Source organism: Primulina tabacum, chromosome 9 (genome assembly GCF_025594145.1).
Source record: "Primulina tabacum isolate GXHZ01 chromosome 9, ASM2559414v2, whole genome shotgun sequence".
In the NCBI taxonomy this organism is placed as follows: Eukaryota; Viridiplantae; Streptophyta; class Magnoliopsida; order Lamiales; family Gesneriaceae; genus Primulina; species Primulina tabacum.
This window is the reverse complement of record NC_134558.1, coordinates 38129788-38146758: the sequence shown is the minus strand read 5'-3', so window position 1 is coordinate 38146758 and position 16971 is coordinate 38129788. Positions and strand designations below refer to the sequence as shown.

Genomic DNA, 16971 nt, shown 5'->3' with positions numbered 1-16971 from the left:
TGATAAGAGCTCATCAAAACTCGATTACGATAAACTCAAAAAAATAAGACCAGAAAATATATGTCAATTCACATATATATACCACACCTCAAATACCAACACTAGTTGGTTCGACATAGTATCGATCTTTGGGTACACAACTGACAACACCGGATAAATATTTCCCCGATACTCAATAGTTTACCATTTTTAAAAGAGTCTTGAAAATCATGACAGATGTTAGCTCCAAACTGAACGAGTACAGATACTCTGGACATTCCGGAAGAATTACAATCAAAATCAAATAGAAACATCTACTACTATGCAAAGACCGTCTGGTTGTGCAACAAAATTATGTTACACGGATTCCATAGTAAAAATTTGAATCATATAATTAAGTTCAGGGAAAAAACAGCCAAAATGGTCCTTCAAATCACAAGCATTGCGACCAGAAATATATACATTATACAACACTTTGATGTAAAAACGGTTCCATAAAATACACAACGAAACAGATGATTCTTTGTTTCGGCCATCATTGTCTCAGAAATACTGAAATAGCTTCAATAAGAAGACTTCAAGCTGTACAAGAATTTACAATTTCAGGATATAAAATATATTACCTCCCCCTGTTTCTACCTAATAAGCTTAAACCTCTGCCAGCAATAAAGCAAGGCCGGGTTCTTATCAGAGGTGGAAAAAACCACACAAGTCGCTAATCTAGAATTTTGAACAATTATTTGTTGATCCAGAACGATAATTTCCCTGCAGTTGAACATCACCCAGCCTTTGGAGAAAATGTAAGTTAATCACCTCACATGTGTATCATAAGCATCAAAGAGAGTATCAGGGACAACCAGAGGCAGTTTTTCAACATGTAAGAACAGTCGCTTCAAATTCTCCCTTGTTATAGCCCCCATGTCTATCACATCTCTGCTATCCAGAAATACCCATAGATCACCAGAGTTTACCCTCTTTAAGCTGTCACGGCAAAAGGGACATGATTGTGATCTTGAGTGCCTGCACTTGGAAGACCTTTCGTGTTACTAACCACAAGCAAAAACATCGATGAAATGGAGAAGCAAACAGTATCCGATTCATAACGTGCTATGAAAGAGAGGCATCTGTACTCTCCACAACATTGTGCGAGACCACATGTATGAAATTCGCAAAATCGGCACGATGATATCCGAATTCTGATCACCAAAAGTAGATGCAGGCAAAGAAAAGAAGAGTTATTCAGAAGACATGATATCAGTCTCTCTCATTTTATCGGAAATCTTCATAGACACGAGACAGGTTAAAAAATTCTCAATTTCCTATGTGTTTATCACATGACATACGAAATATGGAAAGCACGGTCCAGACACTCCAAGAATGAAATAAACAAAATTATAGTTTGTTCACACGGATCCAAGAGACGGAACATAAAAAAAAGGAGGGGGAAGCACGTACCATTCCCGATAGCATTTAAGGCACATGACATGGTTGCAGTCTGGTAAGACTACCTTACTGTTCATTTCCATGCAAATTCCACATTCTTCTTCCCTTTCAATATCTAAATCAGAACAATGCCTATGTTCTTCTTCATCTCTTCTCCTGTATCTCTCAAAACACACAGCTTTCTGCTTTTTATCTTCTGAATCAGTAACACCTCTTTGAAGTTGCAATAAAGAGGGATAAATAATGGCTGAAGAGAAGATATGATTTGCACATCAGAATCAAGATCACTTACAGGCTTATTGCGTTAAAAAAAAAAACTGTGATCTGCAAGCAAAAAAAAAAGCTTACCATAAAATTCCCTGATGCTGGCTCTCCTCTCGTGAGTGGACATGGTGGTGGTGCCATCAACATATACCTGCACCATGGTCCAGTTTGATCAATGGAATGCATGCATTCTTGGGCAAGAGAAGGTAAATTCTTTGAGTATAACAAGTACCAATACCTTTTGGTTTCACGTACTTCACTCAAAAAAATAACGGGAGGTGAGGGTCAAACAAATACTCACTTTATATATCAGGATTCTCAACAATCCAAGTGCACCAGCAAGGTGGCAGTCAGTCCACTGCACCAAGAAAAGGAAAAAATGCGCTGCTGGACTATAAGACATCCTCATTTGTAAGCAAGCGCCATCATACTCACGTGAAAAATCAGATGCCCTACAATGTAATTGGAAATTCCAACTTTTCAGGACATGAAATTTTCAACAAAGCAACTAGCTCCTACAAAGTAAAAACACCATAAGAATTAAGAAATCTATCCGAAATGGCCAATAAACTTATCAACAAGTATGAATGGACACACACAAAAATCTAGCTACACCTTCAATGCATCTAGACGCAAACTGATTTCATACCATCACAAAGCTCATATAAATCCAATAAATAATTCTACACGAGAATCGTGAACAAACCCCAAATTCTCCTAAGCAAACAATTCAATAGTTCAAAACAACAGCTAGTTGGAGCTGAAAATGATACCTTTATCACAAAAAGAAGCAACCGAGAAAGCGCTCATTCAGCCCAGCTATCTTCAATTAAATCTTCCCTAATTCAGTATGCACAACCCGAAAATCTAATACAAGTTGCGTAAAAAGAAGAGCCTAAAAATGAAAATATCTAACTCTCAACGACCAGTGCTCCAGTTATTAAACGCTAGAGGCACAGAAATAATTCGGGGGAAAAGGAAAAAAAACTCATCAACCAACAAACAAAATGAAAACGAAAACGAAAAAGAAAAAATGAACAAAATAGACTGCTCACCAATCAAATACTTTCAAACAAACAAAGAACTCGAAAGATTTTAAAAAAATTAAAAATTATAAATCAGAAATCAGGGAAGATCGGTTACAGAGTATTAGCATGCTGAATATCTGCTTCGAGCAATTTTAACGACTCCTTAAACGACTTCCGCACTTGAGCGCCACCGCTAACGTACATCTCGTCCACCACAACTTCAAACAAATTATCTCCTCTAATTTACAGCTCGGAGGATGAAATGACCATCGACAAATCGATGAATTTGTGATCAATTACCCCAGAGTAGATGAAGAATCCGGCGAAGGGGAAAGGTAAGAAGATGTTTCTGAATATTTACTTAATAATAATAATAATAATAATAATAATAATATTTGTGTTGTCTCTCTAGAAAGGAAACAGTGACACTGACAATCAAAGACTTATCTTTTATTGCAAATCGTAAATAAACTGGGAGGACACGTGGACATAATCCATGATCCTAAACGGATAATATTCTTCTCTATATTTTAATATTTTTATGAGAAAAGAAAAAGAAATATATATTATTTTAATATTTCCATGAGAAAATAAAATTAAATATATATTTGCGTTTTTAGTTTTACAATTGATTTGGTATGCCGTGAATACATTATCATCGGTTTTTTTGGCATGGACCGACGTTTTTTGAGGGATCTCACAGCAATCCAAAAAGTCATTACCAACCCAAAAAAAAAAATAACCGGGGTTGAGTTGTGATTTTGATGGCATGTTTGGAGGTGTACCAAAATTGGATAGGCCAGGACGGCCAGCCTGTTTTTTTTTTTTTTTTTAATAACAATTTGGATAATTTATGTATTATTAATAAGTTTTGAATGATTTTTATTATTTGAAATGTTTATATGTTATTGATAATTTATATAAAAAATTTAGGCAAAAAACTTGTGTGTGACGGTCTCACGGATCGTATTTTATAAGACAGCTCTCTTATTTGGGTCATCTATAAAAAAAATTATTTTTTATACTAAAAACATTATTAATAAGTCGAATGATTTATAATTATTAACTACAATTATTATATTTATTGTAATTTCAAAAGTAATATTTTGTATTATTAGTATTAATTCATTAATGTTTTTAATATTTATTTATAATTAAAATTATAAAATTTTATTGTTTTTATTTATTATATTATGAATATTTATTATCAAAATATTTCAAAAAAATGAGAAATATATATATAAAGTTGGAAAAATTAGGATAGGTAAACTTAACCAACATGGTAGGAATGTCTATTCCCGTGTTAATGAGAATAAGAATCCCCGTTGGAATGAGCGTTTTCATTCCAAAAACTATATTAAACAAAAGAATGGAATGAGATTGAGAATGCTCATTTTATTCTCACTTCATTTCATCCTACGAACTAAAAAAGTAATAGATATCTATTACTGATAAAATTATAGAAAAAATGGTAGGCCATATTTCGAAAGGCGGAAAACGCCCTTGTCCATTGTATACAACTAATGCCGCCGATTTAATCTATTATTAGTGTATATATTTCTCAATCTTATCTTATCGGGTTATTATTATATATCTTGTCTCTCATGCTATGCTCTTTTTTTTTTTTTTTTTTTTTGTCTGGTGGGGGTCACAATAGGTTCACGTCTCGCCCTGTTGATTGCAACGCTACAATTAGTTCTACTTTTATCCCTAATATTTTAATATCCATTTAAAATGAAATAAATTTAATGATAAAATACATGTCAATACAACATATAGATATAATATATTGTCATCAGAAAATTGGCTACCATGGATGCATATTCGTCTGTAAAAAAACTAACACATTTTACAAACATGTCATACATCCACATACGAAAGTGGAACATATTACTATCACATGGTAATTCACCCATTCAACTTTGACGTAAGGTAGACTTGCATTCGACACAAGAAATCAACGAACAAACATTACCAATCGAACCCTAGTCCGGGGTTAGTTGAAGTTAGACATGGTAGCATACGAATACACGATACTCAGATGTCACCCTCGAAGCCTAAATTGTATGTTGTAAACACCACACTATTGTTCTCCATATGGTGTTTATGGTAGACCTAAGTTACAGCTACTTTAAGAAACAAATGATTCACGTTGCGACCATTGTCTTTTTCATGTGCAAGGGCAAAGGAGTCATAGTTCCGAGTCGTTCTCTCCACATACATCTTGGAAAGAACCCTTACCATCTATGAATAAGCAAGCCAAGTGTGAGATATCAAGGATCACTGGTGTGTTGCAGATCGTAAAAGACTAACAGATGCTACACAACTCGAACCCATGTTCCACTACACATGGGGCATCCATATGCCCAGCGGCTGATCCACCACATCTCCTTTACATTCTGATTAGTATTGCCTGCACCTGGTGATGCAAAAGCAGATGTCTGCCGGAGGCATCTGATGCACTGGATAAGAAACAGAGAAGATAAATGAGTACGTAACGTAAAAAATCCACACATAAGACGAGACAACTTATTTAGTTTATTGCATTTGAATAGTAAAGACAACATTTTTTTGATATTACCCTTCAAAGGCCAATAAGCTCGATGTTTAGAACAATAACCACAGGAGGCTGGATGAATGAATTTCCATGAAAGCACTTCAGGTAATTAAATGTTAACACGTGAAAATTCAATATACTGCATCATTTCCAACCATGGACGCAGCAATTCAAAATAAAATAAAATAAAACAGAAAGAATTTACACCAATAAAAAAAATCATCCGGGACGTTCAAAAAGAGTCATCATGCTCAGGTTAGACATCTACTGATCATTACCATCTTTCTATTTTTATATATATTATATAGATCTTATGAATAACCACCATGGGCACCTATGTGAGCATGGCTGAGGGGGCGTCCAACTTTGTATGTACAATTTCATCACATTCAATAGGTGGACGTGAACTCAACGTTGCTCACATAGGTGCCCATAAGATCAAACATGTGCAAAGAAACTTTTAACAAGACATTTTGGCACTAAAAGAAAGATTGCTGCTTTATGAAAAACAATGGAGAAGAAAAAGATTGACAGGGCCACATCATGTTGAGTGCAACATGACCAATATAGCTACCTTGTACCACACTCCTTCAAGTCCTGTTTTCCAAACAGCTGTTACAACATCTCTTCTGGATCCCATGATACCATAATAAGCTCCTAAGCCAACCGATGTGTTCAATCCAAAGGCTGCATCTCTTTCAGAGATCCTACGCTTCCTTGGCCACAAGCCATAAACTCCATTATAAGCATCACCATTCTCAGATGAAGCAGAGTCGAGTAAATCCATTGAGGTGCTAAATTTAGAACTATCATCTGAGAGACTCATATCATCCTGATCAGACCAGGGTCCACCAAACATATTCCTCTTGTGCCACTCTTCAGCTGGAGGATGTAGCTCCAACTCCCGGAGAAGCAGACCTGCAGCATCTGCACCTCTAGGCCGGGGCATATTCTGCTCATAGAGAGTGATTTTTACGGATGAAAATAAATCAAGATATTGGCACACAAATTTGTACGCTACATTTAGGGTGTAATGTCACCCTGGAAAAATGGGGGCTGATGGAACAAGCCATCAACTAGGAAAATGTACTACATTTAAAGACAAGTACCTGCATATGAGGGCCAAGTGATGCTTCCACAACCTCTGGTAAAACAGTATAGTTTCCATCGATATAATGAAGTCTAACTTGAATGTTGCTGCTCCCCACCTGGGAAACTGGTAGAGGATGTGCCAAACCTGATGTCCTCCGACAGAGATCCATAAGTATAAGAAATAGAACCTTCACCTGCATGGTAGTCGTAATAACACTAAGATAGTTAAGAGAAAAGGACGGTAACTAAGATAGTTAAGAGAAAAGGAAGGTATCCAAAAATAGCATCTTCCAAAAACAAAGGTTCCCCTTGTGACACCAATGGCTGCAAACAATCAATGAGGAAATCTGATTAAAGCTCACATAAACTGCATTCTTGAATGCTAAGAACAAAGTCTTCGACACATTACTGTGTTAGATCTTTGTCATTAACAAACATAGCTCATATATTATTTCCTTCATGAATAACAAATAAATAATAGTTCCATCATTATATTTTGCAACTATAAGGCTTTTTCAAGGACATCACCCTTGGATGGGCGATTGAATCTTGTTTATGAGAAATAAGCACTCTTTCTGCATCTGCAGTTTTACATAGCAGAGGTACCTTGCCCTGAAAAGGTTAGCTAGCTCAATTTACTGTCCAGTCTGACTTGGATGCCTATTTCCCATTTCCTTCATTTATAAGTAAAATCAGTCTTATTCTTAGTTGGATGCATGATCAAATTCTTACTATAGTCAAGCTTTCAATATCTTGTTGTCAATGGTCGAATCTCGTGCTTCCTTCCCCACCCACAAAAAATAAGAATAGTGCCCGCTTTATGTGAGGTTTGATACAAGTAAGAAAGAGAATTTCATTTTTTTCCTTTTTCCATAACTTTAAAAGTCTCCCACATCCGTTCTTCCCCCTTTTTTCCATGTAAATTTTGCATGAATTCGCTTACCTCCTCAAAGGTGTATCCTTGACCAGCATTGCCAGAACCTAATCTTGACCGACTGGTTGGACCTTCTTCAGGTCCCTTTGGCCCATTACCAACCTGTACAGTTCTTGTGGCTTGCGTTTCATCCGACCTGACAACAGCTGTAGCTGGTTTTGCAGTAATTGAGTTTGTTTCTTCTGATTTGCCTTGCACCCCAGGTTGTGGTTTTTGGATTGTTGAATCAGTATTTCTTTGAGCAGCCCCAATAAACCGTGGTAGTTGTGTTCGCCGGAAGAAAAAACAAAACAGTAGAAGTTGGCATAGCCGGTGAAGAAAATGACAGTCTCCAATAAGTCTAACAGCTGGAGTTCCTGGAAATGTTCCCGTGTTGATACTTATTGGCATAAAAGTTGAAGGACCACTTATGGGGTTTGGTGCAGAACTAGGAACCCCGTCAGGTGTGTTACTGATCTTGGCAATTGCTCCTTGTACCCAAGCTTGCATCTGAGTGCTTCCTGTCGAGCTTGCAGTTCCACCTTGCATACCTGAGCGTAAAAGATTTTCAGCTTGTGTCAAGACATTGGAATTGAGAAAATAGAGTCTCAGCTCAGTATTAGGAAGAAAATAAAATATGAACGAAGTTGTTCACTTCTATAGTTATTTGCGGAACGTGCTTGTCATGGAGTCTTAGGCAGTTAGGCACAAGGTGACGAGAGTTCCTTATCGAAATCAGGGGCACCAGGCATGACAGTAAAATTAGAGTGTCTAATGGATAGAATGAAATGCGGGTATTTTTTAACCGAAAAAACTACAGTAAAGTTTTCCAATGTTCTGGCCAAATGTAGAAAGAAAGTACTCCAAGATGGAGATACAAAAAAAAAAAAAAACTGGGGAACACTGCAACAAGCATGTAAGTTAAACTATGGTACTGTTTTCTAATGTTCTGGCAAAATGTAGAAAGAAAGTACTCCAAGACGGGATACAAAAAAACTGGGGAAACGAGAGAATAGCACCTAAAACAATACAAACATGAAACAACAGCAAGCACCAACTCAAAGCTAACGGTGCAAGAATATCCTACCACAGGCAAAACTCATCAGGATTTTTAGAGTCAAATCGCAAGGCATAGGTAAGACTGGGAAGTAATTGCAGTATGGTGGTTCTGTAATTAATCACAGCGTTCACAGAGACCGGAAACAGCCGATTTAGGATGTTGGACTGGACCTTGAATTACAACAAAAACCAAAGCAGGGACTATTGGGAAGGGCCTTGGTGATATTATTTAGTTGTAAACAGTGCATATGCCACTGGATTTTTTATTCTACAATAAGAACCTGAAGATCCCTCACTGAGGCATGACCTGCACCTCGAGAAAGGCGTGCCTGCACTTTAACAACTTACGCCCTTGAGAAAGGCATGCACGTGGACACGTCTTTGGACAACGAGGTGCCAGTAGGTATCCAGGGAGGTGCAGCTGTGCTCAGATAAGCTAAGTGCGCCCCTTTAATAACTGTGATTAAACTCACATCCTACTGAGGCTAAAATTATAGCAAAACTTGAATCCTAGAGTAGACTTACCCGAAGTTGTAGCTGGTGTAGAAGCGCTTTGGGTGGGGCTTGTCACCACACTACGATTCCCACCTGTGCCTGCAGTGGCAGCATGACTTGCCAGTGTGCGGCAGAAACTTGCGTAACGTCGCAGACGTGTGATGAAGTGTGATGCTAGATCAAGGACTGCATCAACATAAGCCTGCAATAGAGGATGACATAATTAGTTCAAAAACAAGTTAGTCGGGGATATAATGGAACATTGAAGTGTCTAAAATTAAACCTGGATGCTAAGGACAAGAGATGGTTCAACAGCCATTGATTCAGCATCAATGCCAGACAGTGTCTCGCCAGATGCTTGCCATGGTTCTTGCACCAAGGCAGAAGGATTCATTAATGCTGATTCAATTCCTTTGCCAAGCATGTCCAATAACAACCTTGCTTGCATGTCAAGAACCATAGCCCGAACCTCTTGAGCTGTAGTACCTTCTAGTAGCCTGCATTTTATTCTGTCCAGGCTCTGCATCATCCATACACATCATTAGATACAAAGAAGTGGGTTAAAAAGTAGCTCATCAACGTACAAGATTAACTAAAAATACGAAGTACGAACATAACAAACAATCAAAAAGTACCTCGCCAAAGTACAAGCTCAACTAAAAATACAAAGCATGAACATGACCGTCAATCAAACTTACAGGTCCATACTGCTCTCTGTGCTGAGTGGAAGGAAGGGAGTGGAAATCAGCATCCAACACAGCAATAACACTGTTCAATGAAACTAGAATACCAAATTAAACCATCAGCTAGAGACAAAAACAAGGAAGCAAGGATATGATTCCTAGGAGGCAGAAGCCATATGGATAAGATTCTTTTGGCTTCTTAAACTTGTCGTCGTATAGAATCCTTAGCAGACAAACATAAAATTATCATCAAATGTATCCTTGTTTGAATGATTTCTTCATTACGGAACTGTCCCCTTATTAGAATGATAGTGTGCATTATACTAGAAGATTAAAACAAGATAGTGTTCTAGCCAAAAATATTTCTCTTTCTCTCTCTCTTTCTCTCTCGCCACTACTGCAGTGAATAAACATAAATATTATCATAGAAGATAGATCACAGAGCCATTGTACTAGGTTTGCATGCACACATTTCACCCTTTTGATCACGTATGGCCATTAGTCCATCACCTACACTCTCAAGTCACCATGAACTTGGACAGAACAGTTCTTCCATCAATACAGATTAAATACACGTACCAATACCATTCTCTGCGGCACTTTGAGTACAGCCAACAGCATCCCACCAATCAACCCCCACCAATAGACTCCACCAAAATCTGCCAAGGAAAAACAGAAATACAAATTGATTCACACTCAATAAAATCGAGATTTTATAGCTGACGACTGTCTTATGTGGCCAAAATTCAGCGGCAAACTCACAACTATTTATTCAGGTACCTCTCTGCAATAGCCCTCTCCCATGAAGCAGAATTAGCTTTCGCCTGGCTGATAGGACCAGGAGGTGGAAGAACGCGGATAATTTTTAGTATAGTGCAATCACTGCTTGTATCATGCCAGACAGAAGCAGAACAGCAACTTGTAGAAGAGAAAGCAGGAGCAGCTATAGCAGAGCCAACATTAATCTGATAGTTATCAACAGATGTGAAGTTTGCACCAGAGAAGACATGAACTCCGCCCCGTAGAAAAGAAACCGCGATTTCACCACCGTGCGCAGAATACACGATTCGTGCAAGAGTTCTAACATCGCTGGGAAGATCAAAAGGATCAAAACTGACCCTCTTCGCAGCCTCGGGACCAAATTCTGGTGTACTTTTCCCATCAGAAGCTAATCCAGTTGTTGCTGCTGTAGGACCCCTGAATTCACTGGATGCTGGAATGCATTTGATTACTTTACTCACCCAAACTGTCTGCTTAGGTGCCTGCCCACCAAAGCTGGAACTAGGGTTTCCAAATATCTGATGGATCACGACGTTCTCAACAGATGATTCCCAACGTTGAACTCTCCACCCAGTGACAGAAGGACCCTCATCAGGATCATAAGGGGACATGTATTGCCCTGCACAATCAATGTAACAGATCTATGTATCAATAAACACAAAAAGAACCATAGAAAAATCTGCCCAGTTTTAATCACCAAATCAATGTTCAGATTTCAATGACAAAGTAGCAACAGCGACAAGGCAACCAAACAAAGATAATAATGATGATAACTGATGCTTTAAAACAGATGTAAAACACTTTGATAACTAAAAGTAAAACATGAAATTATATTCATATCATATTATACACCAAACATGCTCATGTGCTGTAAATGTGACAATCATAATCAAGGAGGTGGCATATCAATCAATGGTCACAATAAAACCGAAGGAGAAATTATTAGAGGTGCCAGAACTTGGATTGCAGCTACAGTTAAGTATGGTTTGACCATTAACAAATCGCAGGAAAAGCAAAATAAACCTAAGAATCATGTCAAGTACTCAGAATATCATTAGTGTATGAGTTAGTGTTTTAAACCATTATTCTTATGGTGCTCTTCCACTCTTGAACTTAAAATATCTGAATTCAAAGCAGTTGAGGTCACAGATGAACAAGTGAGTAAATTATATAATATAAGAATGATTGAAGAATATCAGATGCAGAATCATGTCGATATTTTTTCCTTTTCGCATGTAACGTATCCATGTTGGCTGCAGTTATTAGGGTGGAGGGCAGAGATAAGGGAGCGGAAGACAGTGACAAGGGAGCAAGAAAGAGACGGGATGAATAGAGATCTGCAATAGCAAATGAAATCTAAAAGGCAAGAATGGAATAAGCATTGATGCAGCATAATATGATCAACAGCTTGGACCACAAAATAGTTACGATCAGCAGGTAGGTAAACCTATATATATACACACATACATACATATACATACGTAGATATATATGTGTGTGTGTTTACATATATACATGTGTCTATACATATATATGTTTAGCTTGCATTAGAGCACAATAATACCTTCAACTATCACAACTGATATCACTGAACCGCCACATGTTGGATCAAAGGCAACTGCAGTAACACCAGAACCCCAAGTTGTAGTTGCAGCTGATTGAGCTGCAGCCTCAGGACTCACATATGCAGAAAAGTTTGAAACTGGAGAACAATGAAGCATTACCATATCACTGCAATCATGTTCTGCCAGTTTCTTTCCATGCTTTGCTTCTAACAACAGATACTCCTGCCACCTAAACAAATATGCAGCCAATGGGGCAAAACCATCCCAGGAAGGAGGGCTAAGTGATGGTGGAACTTCATTATTCACACTTGCTTTTGGAGTGGCTTGAAAACCATTCCCAGGGCCAGGTGTGACTTCCCAAACAACAACAGTTGAGGGGTTCACAATTGGAACACCAGCCACATGCATGGCTCCAGAATCCGTCACAATGGCATCAGCAGCCATAATCCCGCTAGGCCCAGCACCCAAAAGCCCTTTACTTGTACAAAACCACTTAGATGGTGCACCACTCTGATTAGGTGGCCACTGAGACCAATGGATCTGAATAGAGCCCGATGAGAAAACAGAGCAAATACAGAGAAAATTTGGCCAACCAGCTGTTGCCAAAACCAAAGGAAACAGCTCAGTGATAAAAAAAAACACAAAGTTTGATCCATGAAGAATTGACTTGAGTATAGATTCTAATTTAATCGAATTGTGGAGCAACATCATAAGCAGATTGAAAGCATACATGGAAGTGATAAATGTTACCAGCGACTGATGGCCTACTAAGTTCGGAATTTAGTTTTGGACAACTAAATAATTGCAAACATACATAACTCTCTGCAAATAATATATAGTAGTTCGTGAAGAGCGTGTTTATTCTTAATTAATGCATACGAGGTAAGTTAAAGTTCTAAGACTGCTCAAAAAATTGTACCTAGAATAATTTTCTATTCTCTACTGAATATTTGTGAATTCTTAAACAAAATCTCAAAGACAGTATTTCATTCTTCACACCTCTACAGTTGTTCCTCCCTCTTAAATTTTGGTCAAACAGTCAAAATGATTTTTTGTTCTTTTTTTTTTGGAGATGGGTTAGAAGGTTGCTGACCTCCAACTCCTAATTGGCAACTAACAGAGGACCAATGATAACAGAAATCTTAATTGACAACCACTGTCACGGACACATATATCAATAGTCTAATACTTGCAACAAACATAATGCACCTTGTATAAACAGTGACCACTCCAGTTTTTATTTCTTTACAAGGCCTCCCAAGTATTGCAAAGTAAGCAGTTTAACCCTATCTGGTGCAGACTGTAAAGTACAAACCAGGGCAAATCTTTCCCGGTTTCAGCCCCTAATGGAGAACACCGACCATCGCAATCTAAGGATTTTCATATCATGTGTGGAAACATGTGAAGGACGAACTAAATCTCAATTCTGCGTGAAAACAATCAATAAAGCTAGGGGAGAAGGATGAACCTGGAGAATGAGGTTGCTGTGAAAGAAATTTCTCCTCGAACGTGGACTTTGTTGAACCGCTTGATCTAACCGAGAGCCACCTATACTAATTTTAGCAAACCATATCAACAGCAAAGCAAATTTATCAACTACGGAATACTTGCATTTAAATTTTAAATGAACAAAAAATAAAAGGTTGCATACTGGAGAAACTCCTGAAAGCCACTTTGTGACAACTGCAATATCCTGGCGCCACTCATATTCCAGTTCCCAGCAACTAGCATCTTTTACAAGATCTGCAGGTCCCTGACAATCAATTGCAAAGAAGGTAATCAGAAATCTTCTGTGCGATCAAGAAACAGTAAAAAAACCAAATATGACAACAGTTACAGGGAAAACTTAATATCACAAGAGATTAACAAATCATCAAGGCAGGTCATTGTCATTTCCTTATCAAGGTGCTCAACATGAGTAGCACACCTGAGAAGGTTGAGTCCAGACTGTTATCCTCCCATGGAAATTAGCTATCAGCAGCGCTCGAGGGCACGATGTGGGAGACCACTCAATGAACTGAACAGAATCGCGAGGAGAATCTGTCAAACATCAAATATCAAAGGGAGAAAATTCAAAACAAAAAAAAAGGTACCCCACTGAAAGAGACTGTCGGATAATTGTCAATCTCTGATACAGAGTACGCTTTTAGTGGTAGGAAAGTTGCTATTTTCACGAGAATCTCACAATTAATTGGGTTTAAATCATAAGACCCACAAATGCCTGTATTAGACATTATTGACCAGTTCATCCCATTCAATAAAACTAAATTTATGCACTTTAAAATGCACAATTAAGTAACAACCTAATAGTCTTCTCATTGTTCAACATGTCCGAGAGAAGTCGAGAGAATTTCAACAACTCAACACACATCAGGTAATAAACCCAAAGCAGCTGTCAGCCTCACATTTTAATAATGTGTGAACCCATACATGGTAGAAGAGTCAGTACATCAATCACTGTAAAACTAAGCCTATATGATCTGAAAACCTGACAGGCCTAAGTGAATGTCCACACTGTGCAACAACTTACAACTCCGAATAATTCAGCATCGGAACACAATATCATGAGTCAGTTGCAAGGATACCTGCTATAACATTAAAAACTGTGCATTCAGTCGGTCGCTCTGGAATAACTATATGTATAGGGATCCAAAATGGAGGATTGGAAGTCGAACTACAAGGCAAATGATAATGGATCAGGGTTTGATAATACACTGAACAGTTTTTACAAACAGATTAGCGCAAAATTGCATGGATGCAAAACCTTGCCAATTTCAGAAGGAAAAACAATAGAGCGAAAATAAAACCTGGGGATTCTCGCACAAGTTTCTGATGCACATGCTATGGCATTTAACTTCCCACACCAAGCAACAGCACTGCAATACAACAATAAAAATGACTCCTCAAAAGGGTAGTAAAAATGAAGCCCTGACAGAAAGAAGAAGAATATAAATGCAAAAAAAAAAAAAACGGTAGCCCCAACTTTTCAAAAATAATAGAAAAATTGAATGTATAGATCCATGTTACAATAATTCCAAACAACTTGTTTCTCCATGACCAAGATTAGAATACTTCAAATAACAAATAATCAGACCTTCAATGTAATAAAAGCGAGGCAGTGTAAAACATTGGTTAACACCACAAACGGAAAGCAGCAACTAGCAGCTTATATAAAAGAAAACTCATCAACCGTCATCAACTGCTGGAAAATCACAAAAAGAAGGCAAAGATCTTTGCATCTCAAAATGAAAGATAAGTCAAGACCACATAGAAACCTCATAACTGCCCAATTTTCCATCCTCCTGCCTGTAGGCTTTCTTCACCAACTTCAATGACATATCGGGTACCGAGAAGTATAAAAAAACAACTCGAAATATAGTCTTCCTACTGAAAACAAATAGAAATACGATACCACAATTTCTTGAACCAGACCAAATTTCCTAACTAAAGACGAAACCACTCCATATTATACACGAGAGTAACACCTAAAAGTGCGGCAGAGCTCGGGAACACTCATTTTATGCAGCAAATTGGACTTCGGCTGGTTAAGCTTTATGCAGAAAACAGTAGCTGGATTCACAAAATCCTGATCCATGGGATCATCAGCAGAATTCAACGCCCCAGGCGCTGAATCCTTATCGGGTGCGAGCTCCATAACCACGTCGTCTTCGCAAGGCGAGTCCTCAGATATTTCCGCAGAAGGAGGTTCGGGGAGGGGGGAACTGGCTGTAGGGAAGTCTTCCTCGGAGTCCTTGGCAGCAGCCGCAACTGGCGGTTGTGGGGATTGGGTCGAATTGGTTTTGTTATTATGATTATTCATCTAGGATACCAAATTACCAAAAACCCTAAAATAAAATATAGTTGCGTGTGTGGATGGAGACTGGAGGGGGGCAATGGTGGTGGGAAAGTCGCAATTGAAGGCGACAGCAAGTACTGTAGTTGGGAAAAGAGAGAGGAGAGTTGTTCAGCGCGGTGGGGTTAGGGTTTCTGTTTCTTTTTTTCCCACTCTTTTTTATAAACAAAAATTGTGTTCGTATGTCATATTTTGTGAGTCATGTTTCTTATTTAAATCATTAATGAAAAAGTATTGGTTATTATTATGAATATCGCTTTTCACAAATAAATATTCGTAGACTATCTCACAGATAAAGATTTGTGAGATTGTATAACAAAAACCTATTCTTTTTAATATAAGAATGAATGACAATATGGTCACCAAATCTTCCGTCAAAAAATTGGTTGTTTTATCCACGCAAAAATAAAATATTAAAAAAATCATATAGCATTTAAAAATTATAAAATTCAGTATTTAAATTTTTATTTCATAATGTATTATGTACAAGTGAACTTTGGCACAGTTTTTCTTTAAATTAATTTAATTTATTTAAATAAAAATCATACTGTGATTTTGAAAAATATTGTAAGACTAAACAGTAATTTGATAAAATGAATAAGAAGAAAAACAGAACGAGCCAGGTAGGGATATAACTGAACTTCAATTTAAAGATATATATACTATCTACATGTGTATTAAACCAAATATTTGACACTTCATAAATATAGTTAATTTCAAAAATGACATCAATTCTTTTGACTATATCAAAAGGAAACTTAATAAATTGTAATAGATGAACGTACCGTGTAATGATAAATAGTAGTTGATACCCCCGGACCGGAGATGGGTCCGACCCACTCTCGGTAGCCCAAAAAGAGAGAGCACATAAAGGTGTTCGGAAAGCCTTGGAAGGTCATCTTCGTGACAGAGCTCATTAGGAGATCACCCCATTCACATGAAGCTGGTGGGAGATCCTCCCATATTCACAATCTCGTCGATCAGTGAGAAGGCCGACCTCCCATGCCGACCTCCAAGAGCGAAGCCGAACCGACCTCCTAGAGGGTGCTTTCACACCGATTGGGAATGCTTTGGCCGACCTCCCAAGAAAATGGGATCCTTCGCGGGCTCATGCATCTGAGAGCTCTTACCTAGATATTAACGGGTAGCCCACAGAAATCAAGCCCAACAAGATCTAAACCAAATCTTTTACATAAACTAACCAAATCTTGCACAAGATTCTGAGTATCTAAATCTACCAAATCAGTACTCTATCATCCT

General features: G+C 37.9%; 2 protein-coding genes across 7 annotated transcripts; both read right to left on the bottom strand.

The window, feature by feature from the left end:
- Nucleotides 1-479: 479 nt before the first annotated feature.
- LOC142555908 (E3 ubiquitin-protein ligase AIRP2-like) lies at nt 480-3109 on the bottom strand. Of its 3 annotated transcripts, XM_075667051.1 has the most exons (6): nt 2830-3109; nt 2460-2526; nt 1988-2138; nt 1771-1837; nt 1435-1669; nt 480-999 (listed from the first exon to the last, which is right to left on the bottom strand). In XM_075667051.1, exons 3-6 carry the CDS (start codon nt 2093-2095, stop codon nt 789-791), a joined length of 621 nt encoding a protein of 206 aa, XP_075523166.1. In that variant the 5' UTR covers nt 2096-2138; nt 2460-2526; nt 2830-3109; the 3' UTR covers nt 480-788. The 3 variants fall into 3 exon arrangements, with proteins under 3 accessions (XP_075523166.1, XP_075523167.1, XP_075523164.1); XM_075667052.1 differs by lacking the exon at nt 2460-2526 and having other exon boundaries at nt 1988-2201; XM_075667049.1 differs by lacking the exon at nt 2460-2526.
- A 1782-nt stretch (nt 3110-4891) lies between these two features.
- LOC142555906 (mediator of RNA polymerase II transcription subunit 16-like) lies at nt 4892-15835 on the bottom strand. 4 transcript variants are annotated; one of them, XM_075667045.1, is made up of 16 exons: nt 15344-15835; nt 14666-14734; nt 14444-14532; nt 13786-13898; nt 13510-13611; nt 13327-13411; nt 11858-12454; nt 10294-10912; nt 10093-10172; nt 9529-9611; nt 9114-9350; nt 8861-9032; nt 7307-7827; nt 6381-6557; nt 5846-6223; nt 4892-5176 (listed from the first exon to the last, which is right to left on the bottom strand). In XM_075667045.1, exons 1-16 carry the CDS (start codon nt 15676-15678, stop codon nt 5033-5035), a joined length of 3801 nt encoding a protein of 1266 aa, XP_075523160.1. In that variant the 5' UTR covers nt 15679-15835; the 3' UTR covers nt 4892-5032. The 4 variants fall into 4 exon arrangements, with proteins under 4 accessions (XP_075523160.1, XP_075523162.1, XP_075523163.1 ...); XM_075667047.1 differs by lacking the exon at nt 15344-15835 and having other exon boundaries at nt 13327-13406; nt 13786-13875; nt 14666-14705; XM_075667048.1 differs by lacking the exons at nt 14666-14734; nt 15344-15835 and having other exon boundaries at nt 11858-12398; nt 14444-14489.
- Between the last annotated feature and the right edge of the window lie 1136 nt (nt 15836-16971).